At 48.4% G+C, this 8,797-nt stretch overlaps 1 protein-coding gene and 1 non-coding gene across 2 annotated transcripts; both read left to right on the forward strand.

Moving 5' to 3' along the window:
- Positions 1-348: 348 nt before the first annotated feature.
- Positions 349-7,234, forward strand: LOC121432513 (ornithine decarboxylase). Its single transcript, XM_041630506.1, has 11 exons — positions 349-647; positions 3,011-3,114; positions 3,201-3,318; positions 3,555-3,728; positions 3,831-4,003; positions 4,130-4,264; positions 4,381-4,462; positions 4,639-4,722; positions 5,351-5,626; positions 5,707-5,921; positions 6,390-7,234. Exons 3-11 carry the CDS (start codon positions 3,217-3,219, stop codon positions 6,532-6,534), a joined length of 1,386 nt encoding a protein of 461 aa, XP_041486440.1. The 5' UTR covers positions 349-647; positions 3,011-3,114; positions 3,201-3,216; the 3' UTR covers positions 6,535-7,234.
- On the forward strand, positions 1,651-1,784 carry LOC121432531. Its single transcript, XR_005972203.1, has one exon. It is a non-coding gene; the product is annotated as a small nucleolar RNA SNORA42/SNORA80 family (small nucleolar RNA).
- Positions 7,235-8,797: the final 1,563 nt, after the last annotated feature.

Consider the following 8,797-nt stretch of genomic DNA (forward strand, 5'->3'; position numbering starts at 1 on the left):
TCCGGCCATGGGGAGTCGGAGGTGAGACGGTAGAGGGAGAGTAGTCGACTAGGTGCGCCTGCGCATGCTCCGGCCGGCTCCCGCCCGCTGCCCAGAGGGCCCTGCGGCAAGCAGGCCGGCCGGACTCGAGGCTCGGTGCGCGTGCGCGGGCCTGCCGCAGGGCGTGTCCGGCACGAGGCCGGGCAGGGCGGGGCGCGCGGGCGGAGGTCTCTCCCCACACACCCCCGGGGCGCGGGTGGGCGGGCACGCGCGGCGCTCCGCCCCACTGACGCGCGCGACCCACGCCTCCCGCCCCCAGGCACACCCGGTCCGGGGTTGGCCGCCGCGGAGCCCCCGGCCCCTCCCTCGCCCGCGCCTCCCGGACGGAACCGATCGCGGCTGGTTTGAGCTGGTGCGTCTCCATGACGACGTGCTCAGCGTATAAGTAGCGGAGCGGCGCGCCGTCGGGCTTTGTCAGTCCCTGCAGCGGCCGCCGCCGTCCGCCCGCCCTCAGCCAGCAGCTCGGCGCCACCTCGGGCCGGCGTCTGCGGCGGGCTCGAAGAGGCGGCTGACGGGGCGGCGGCGAGCGGCCGGACGCTCCTCGAAGTTCGGCGGCGGCGGCAGCGGCGTCTCCATGGGGCTGGCCGTGGGCGTCGGTGCGCTGTGAGGTGAGCGGGACGCGGGAGGGCTGGGTGGCGCCACGTGTCGCGAGGCCCCGACTGCGGTCGCCGGCAAGGGGACACGTGGCCTGGGGCCGGTGACCTTGCTAGCCGCTGCCCGGAAGGCAGATGCTCCCGGTCCGTGGCTGCTAGCCCTCGCGTCACCTCCGGAGTTCTCCCGGCAGCCGGGCTCGGCGCTCCACCGGCCGGCGCGATGAAGGAGGGCAAGCCCCGCGGCAGGTGCAGGGGAGCGCGGCCGCCCTGCAGTTAGTTCCCTGCCGCTTTTAGTTTCGCTACGTGTACAGAGCAGAGTCGATGACCCGATGTAGAAGTTGCTAGACCTAAATTTAGTCCGGGAGTCACTGCTGATGGATGCCCACCGTTTGTGACTTGGAATTAGGACTCCTTGAATGACTTAGTGGTTTAGGAAAAGTCTGACTGCCGGCTGGCCGGCGTGCACGTTTAGAAGCCCGGCTTAGAATCATCAGTAACTGGCAAAAGTGTGGGGAGCTGAGCCTGTCTGTGAGAGGACAAAGAATGCAGCGGTTTTTATTCAAATCTAAGATCGAGCAGAATTTGACTGGTGGAATTCTTTTTGTTTTAATTGGCTTGTATCTCTACTAGACTTGCCTACCCTCTTGTGTTAATTCAGTCAATTACGACTTAGCTACGCCCAGTGCAAAAAAAGGTGTTGGGAAACATTTTTTCAGATTTTATGTATTTAATTATTCAGGAAAAAAAACGTTTAAGAGATGCGGAAAGGTAAAAGTAATTGGCATCTCAAAGAAAGATTTCCAGGTTTAAGCCTGAAGGGTGCCTGGAAAATACTTAAGACCGAAAATTACAGAGTTCCGCCCCGAGCCTATTCATCAGTTGTAAGTGGTATACGCATAGGCAGATGTGAGTTGGCTGGCACTGGTCTCTATACTTAGGAGTGGTTTAGGCAACTAATGAAGTTGACAGTGCCAAAAAGTCTCATTAAATGGAGAGGCTTAAAGCGTATTTTTACCGTGCATGGATTTGGATTTATGGCAGGCTTGTCACCCTGGGCCTCTCATAGTGTCCTATGCTAGAGCAAACTGGCTCCTAACCATTGCCCAGCCTCTGTGCCTGTAGGCTGTTGGCACTGAATTGGGTCGTACAGTGGAAAAAAGAAACCTTTACCTGGCCCCTGCCTGGTGTCAGTTTCATAAAACTAAGACAGAAACTTTTATTGTTCGGTGTGATGATTTTAGTATTCATAAAGTTAGCCAGAAATCCTACCATATGGTTATTATCCATAACTAAGTGAAAGGCATTTGAGGACAGTTGGATTCACTGAGTGCTCTTTTGGTAGGCAATACAGGCTCTATAGAATACCGATTTCTGATAACAGTAACTATTACAATATACTGTGTGGATTTGAACTTTTTTTGTTTTTTCGAGACAGGGTTTCTTTGTAGCTTTGGAGACTGTCCTAGCACTAGCTCTGTAGACCAGGCTGGCCTTGAACTCACAGAGATCCAGCTGCCTCTACTTCACTGAATTCTGGGATTTTTTTTTTTTTTTTTTTTTTTTTGGTTTTTCGAGACAGGGTTTCTCTGTGGCTTTGGAGCCTGTCCTGGAACTAGCTCTGTAGACAAGGCTGGTCTCGAACTCACAGAGATCCGCCTGCCTCTGCCTGGGATTAAAGGCGTGTGCCACCACCGCCCAGCGAGTTCTGGGATTAAAGGCGTGTACCACCACTGCCTGTTTTTTTTGTTTGTTTGTTTGTTTTGGTTTTTTTTTTTTTTTTTTTTTTATTTTTCGAGACAGGGTTTCTCCGTAGCTTTTGGTTCCTGTCCTGGAACCAGCTCTTGTAGACCAGGCTGGCCTCAACTCACAGAGATCCACCACCGCCCGGCCACTGCCTGTTTTTTAAATGCCAGTATGGCATGAAAGTTTCCTTATGGAAATTTGTTGGTGGATTATTCACTAAAAAATCATTAAGCGTAACTTAGTCCAAGTGGAAAATGATGTTTACAGGACTGTGTGTAATTATTGTAATGCCGTTTGAAATTTCTGAAGAGCTAGAATGGCTCGGAAATAGAGCAGATAGGAACAATGACAGCCAGTAGTCTACGTGCAGATAAACTTCTGAAACCCACATGCTGTTTGAAGAGGGCTAGGGATGGAAATGCCCTATGTATATGGAGCAGAGCCGTAGTGTTCATTGTGGAATCTGCAGGGTTTGGGAACTGTGTGGCTCACCTAGGCACTGGGATTCCCACCCATCCCACTGATCTTCCTGGGCGATTCATTCCGCCTGCTTACTCTGGTATGCTGTTGCAGTGTCTAACCTTTAATGGTAAGATTCCAAAGGGAGATGCCAACGTCTGTGTTTCTGTTCATAGACTGCTTCCACCACTCTAAGGAGACAGCGCTCAGAGTTCCTGGATAGCTGGCCTGGTGAGGAGCTGGCAATAATTTAATTCCATCTCTAGTTTTTTTTTTGTGTGTAAGTATTCAGTTTATCCTTGTGGGTTTGTGTTGAGTCACTGCTAAGGCTGTGAGCAAATTTCACCCTCACTTGCTCTATTTCAGAGGCACATCGAGAACCATGAACAACTTTAAGAAGGAGGAGTTTGACTGTCACATCCTTGATGAAGGATTTACAGCTAAGGACATTCTGGACCAAAAAATTAATGAAGTTTCTTCCTCTGTAAGTATGAGAAGCCCTTGTCCACAGCTAGGCTGAGTTCCTAGCACAGTGGGAGTGAGCATGTCTTGATGTCTTGCCAGAGACTTTAGCTGTGGTTGTCCATCAGTGTGATGGTCATGCTGTGTCAGTGACCGCTAACAAGAATAGGATCAGATGAAGGAAGGAAAGGAAAAGAGGGTTTTTAGGGTCACACTGCAGGACTGCTCATGAGGTCCCCAAACCCACTCTCATTCCAGGATGACAAGGATGCTTTCTATGTTGCGGACCTGGGAGACATCCTGAAGAAACATCTAAGATGGCTAAAAGCTCTTCCCCGCGTCACTCCCTTTTATGCAGTCAAAAGTAATGACAGCAGAGCCATAGTGAACACCCTAGCTGCAGTCGGGACAGGTTTTGACTGTGCAAGCAAGGTGAGCCTGCTCTTTCCCCAGGGCAGACACCAGTGTGTCTTGGGCAGTGAGCATTAATGGGCTAGGGTGGGGCACACACGACATGGTTGCCTTTTCTTCCAGACTGAAATCCAGTTGGTGCAGGGGCTTGGGGTGCCTCCAGAGAGGATTATCTATGCAAATCCTTGTAAACAAGTGTCTCAGATCAAGTATGCTGCCAGCAGTGGAGTCCAGATGATGACATTCGACAGCGAGATTGAGCTGATGAAGGTCGCCAGAGCACATCCAAAGGCAAAGTGAGTCCTGAGAGCGAAGGCTGGCCACTCTGTCCTTGCACATCGTAGAACTGGGCTAAACCCTGGGTTAGTCAAACCACAGGGCGGCACCCATTCCTAGGACTTATTTGATGTACTTCTGTCTAGGTTGGTTTTGCGGATTGCCACCGATGATTCCAAAGCAGTTTGTCGCCTCAGTGTTAAGTTTGGTGCCACACTCAAAACCAGCAGACTTCTCTTGGAACGGGCAAAAGAACTAAATATTGATGTCATTGGTGTCAGGTGAGATCTCAGTGACATAGTTTGCAGCTGAGTCATTAGACAGTGCCAGTTTTCTGGGCCCTTCTCATTTTGAGAACTAATGAGAAAACCAGCATCCTGTTTCTTTTTGATTTCAGCTTCCATGTGGGGAGTGGATGTACTGATCCTGAGACCTTCGTGCAAGCCCTGTCGGATGCCCGCTGTGTCTTTGATATGGGAGTGAGTACATGTGACTCATTAGTGGAGGGACTGTCTAGAATAACTACTCTTGAATCTAAAATTAGCCTTTTGTAGGAGTCTTTTCTGTGTAACAGATTTAAACCCATCTGCTGTGTGCATTTTTATTACTTGTTATGAATCTGGCAATCTGACTTCTGAATTTTTCTTGGTTCTAGACAGAAGTTGGTTTCAGCATGTATCTGCTTGATATTGGTGGTGGCTTTCCTGGATCTGAGGATACAAAGCTTAAATTTGAAGAGGTAATTTGCAGCGTTAACCTATAGAGACATAGCAAGTTCCATTTTGGTGTAGTATAGAATCTAAATGTTTACTGATACCAAAAGGGGCCAGACATGAAAGTAAATGTCCTGGCATTGTGTTTCCAACTGACTTTATTGTTTTGAGCCAGAATCTCATTTTGTAGTCAGGCTGGCCCTGAACTTGGAATCCTCCTGCCTCAGCTTGTGCCTTCATCCCTGGCCCCCATATATTTTAATGTTCAATCTCTTAGAAAGTGAAGCCATTGTCTAGAGCTTGTGCTGCTGCTTGTACAATCATGTGAGGCAGAGTGGAAGGGTTTTTATCTTGTTGGCATGCATTTCTAAACAATTATTTTGGCATGTGGCCCCTATTATTATTTTGTACTATTGTTTAATAAAACAGTATCCATAGTGTCTTGAAATGATAGAGACAAGTCCCTAGCAGAGAATGGGAAATGAAGTAGTGTGCAGGCTGGTTTCCATGGAGATAAGATGTTACGTGATGACACCTGCTGGTGCCAGCCCCCAGGCTCATGTCATGTCCTGTCCTTTAACACTGTCCTTTAGCAATGTGATCTTTCTCTTCTGTGTAAACTGAGTAACGAGTGGCTACACCTTTCTCTCTTAGATCACCAGTGTGATCAACCCAGCTCTGGACAAGTACTTCCCCCCAGACTCTGGGGTAAGAGTCATAGCCGAGCCAGGCAGATACTATGTTGCATCAGCTTTCACACTGGCAGTCAATATCATTGCCAAAAAAATGGTATGGAAGGAACAGACTGGCTCTGACGATGAAGATGAGTCAAACGAGCAAACCTTCATGTATTATGTGAATGACGGCGTCTATGGATCATTTAACTGCATTCTGTATGACCATGCACATGTGAAGGCCCTGCTGCCGAAGGTAAGTTCTAAGCATGCTCTGTAGCAGTGAGAGTGTTGGGACAGGATTCGGGAATATTGAGGAGCAATGTTTTCATACAGAGACCCAAGCCAGATGAGAAGTATTACCCGTCCAGCATCTGGGGACCAACGTGTGATGGCCTTGATCGGATCGTCGAGCGCTGTAACCTGCCTGAAATGCATGTGGGTGATTGGATGCTCTTTGAGAACATGGGTGCATACACTGTTGCTGCTGCGTCTACTTTCAATGGGTTCCAGAGGCCTTCTATCTACTACGTAATGTCGAGGCCAATGTGGTGAGTGCGATTGTGCATGCTGTGTTTCTCCCAAGCATAGATCTCTGGATTGTTCAGCTATAGGCTGAGGGAGGAGGATCAGGTGAGGATTGACCTTGACTGTAACTTGAAGCTAGCCTGTCTCCCACCCAATAAGGCATCTTGAATTTGAGCTTGGTTCTTGTCTAACTGACAACAAATTGTTTTACCTTGAATTAAATACAAATGGAAGGGATTTCTCTAATACTGGTCTTCAGACTTTTCCCGGGAAAGTTCTTAGATCCAATAGCAATTAGATTCCTTTGCAACTAGAACATTAATGTAAGAGTATTCAAGTTAACATATGCCACCCACGATTTCCCTGTTAAGGAAACGGTACATTGAATTGCTTCCTAGTGCTGTAGTGACCAGGGGTGTGCTGTCAGAAGACCTTGGGTGGCTTCCGACTTGGAGGGACTTGGATTTTATATGCCACTTCTTTGTTTTCAGGCAACTCATGAAGCAGATCCAGAGCCATGGCTTCCCACCAGAAGTGGAGGAGCAGGATGTTGGCACTCTGCCCATGTCTTGTGCCCAGGAGAGCGGGATGGACCGTCACCCAGCAGCCTGTGCTTCCACTAGTATCAATGTGTAGATGCCATTCTTGTAGCTCTTACCTGCAAGTTTAGCTTGAATTAAGGGATCTGGGGGGACCATTTAACTTAATTACCGCTAGTTTTGGAATGTCTTTGTAAGATTAGGATTGGCACGGATGCAGTGTGGAATGCTAGGAGATGGGTCACACTTACCTGTGTTCCTATGGAAACTTTGAATATTTGTTTTATATGGATTTTTATCACTTTTTAGACATGATACTAACGTGTGCCCCTCAGCTGCTAAGCAAGCATTTGTAGCTTGTACATTTGGCAGAATGGGCCAAAAGCTAATGTTGTGACCCATTTTGGAAATAAACTGTCTTGAAATAATTGGGCATCAGGGAATGTTTCCAAGTTTCCCTTAAAGAAGGTGCACACTTCCTGCACAGGCTGCTGTAGTCACAGCATAGCAGAGAAGGAAAGGGTGGATGGGATGAGGCCACACCCTCTATACGCAGCATGAGTCTGCTTAGCCAGCCCTGAGTGTGTGTACCTGGCTGTGAAGTCGGTGCCCAGAACCTGTTGGTGAGGAATGTCATCCGTCTGACCTGATGTCCTGGCCACATCCCAGGCTCTTTGAACCTTGCCTGCAGAAACCCGGAATGTTCCTCAACCCTTGGCTTGGCCTGCATCACCACCTAGTAACAACTTGGAAGTATCATACAACCAACTTCCTGTAATAAATTCAACAGCAACTACTGTGTTGTAAATCTTTACCTTGACCATTGACCTTTTATAATCTTTACCCAATTTACACATTTCCTGTGAAGTGTGGCAGACTCTTAAACCTGTAGCTCAGGAGAGATAGTCATGGCCTGGAATCCCAGCACTGTTGTCTTGACCAGTTTTGGCTACACAACAGACCTACATCAAAAAGTTATGTGTAGCCTGAAAGCCATAGCCCTGTGAGCACCTGGAGGGGGGGCAGCTGCCCACAGGGCTAAAGCCAGCTAGTTTGTGCTGCCTGTGCCCTTCTACTCAAGTAAGGGAATCCCAACCATCAGCTGCCTTCAAGGTTTCCACTACACAGACATGGCCAAGCATCTCCTGCCCCAGGCTCAGGACCGTAGCTTTATTTGCTAAGTTGTGAACTTTCTTGGGAGCTATCAAGATTGGGGCTGGAGGGGCTGGAGGGATGGCTCAGAGGTTAAGAGCGTTGCCTGCTCTTCCAAAGGTCCTGAGTTCAATTCACATCCATCTGTAATGGAGTCTGGTGCCCTCTTCTGGCCTGCAGGCATACAGACAGAATATTGTATACATAATAAATTATTTTAAAAATTGTGGCTGGAGTTGGGAGGGAAGAAATAGAGCAAAGCCACTGGTTATGGGTAAAGAAAGGTTCAGGTGGTACCCATGCCCATAACCGCCTGTAGCATCACATGGGAACTTGAATACAGCGGTGGAGAGGCCCCAGTCCAGGCTTAGGTTGTTGGTAACTAAGATAACTGGAGAAATTAAGAAATTATTAGATGAAAGTTTCAAAGATAATAGACCACATGACTACTGGAAGCACTGAAGGCAAGGGACAGATGGGAGGACACCAGAAGAGGGCTCATTTTCTTCAGGCTGAGCTCCATTCTATATAAAGGTGCAGGCTGCTGGGAAAGGGCTGAAAGCCTGTGGGGTTTACGGTTTATACAGCTTGATTTTGCTTGTTGTGCAGCCCTAGCTGGCCTAGCATTGGTTAATATAGATCAGGTTGTAGCATGTGGGTGCTTCATGCCTGAAGAGACTAGGAGAGCCTCACAGAACCTGGGTCTTCTGCAAGAGCAACCAGTGTACCACTGAGCCATCTCTCCTGCCCTACAGTTAAGATTTATATATAGTGTTCTATACACACCAGAAGAGGGCACCAAAGTAGATGAGCCACCGTGTAGTTGCTGGGAATTGAACTCAGGACCTCTGAAAGAACAGCCAGTGCTCTTAACCTCTGAGCTATCTCTCCAGCCCTAAATCTAGTTTTTTGAATATAAGTTTTTGACCTTTGAAGAAACAGATCGTTCTCACCTGTCTAACTGGCAAAGGCAGTTTCTTATCCCTGGTAGATGGTAGCCTAGCCTGCTCAAGGGTTCCTTGCCACAGAAGGAGATTGGTATGCCCTTGAAGATACGCGTGCTCACTCTTAGTGTGATGGTAGCTTAAAGAGCAACCACCTGAATCCAACTCTGACTTTGAATTTATCCTCCTGCCTCAGCCTTGTGATTGAATGCTAAGATTCACATCAGTCTCTTGAGAAAGAACTCACTGAGTCTGGAGTTAGGC

Source organism: Microtus oregoni, unplaced genomic scaffold (assembly GCF_018167655.1).
Source record: "Microtus oregoni isolate MIOR12 unplaced genomic scaffold, Mior012 000034F_ref0000314, whole genome shotgun sequence".
In the NCBI taxonomy this organism is placed as follows: domain Eukaryota; kingdom Metazoa; phylum Chordata; class Mammalia; order Rodentia; family Cricetidae; genus Microtus; species Microtus oregoni.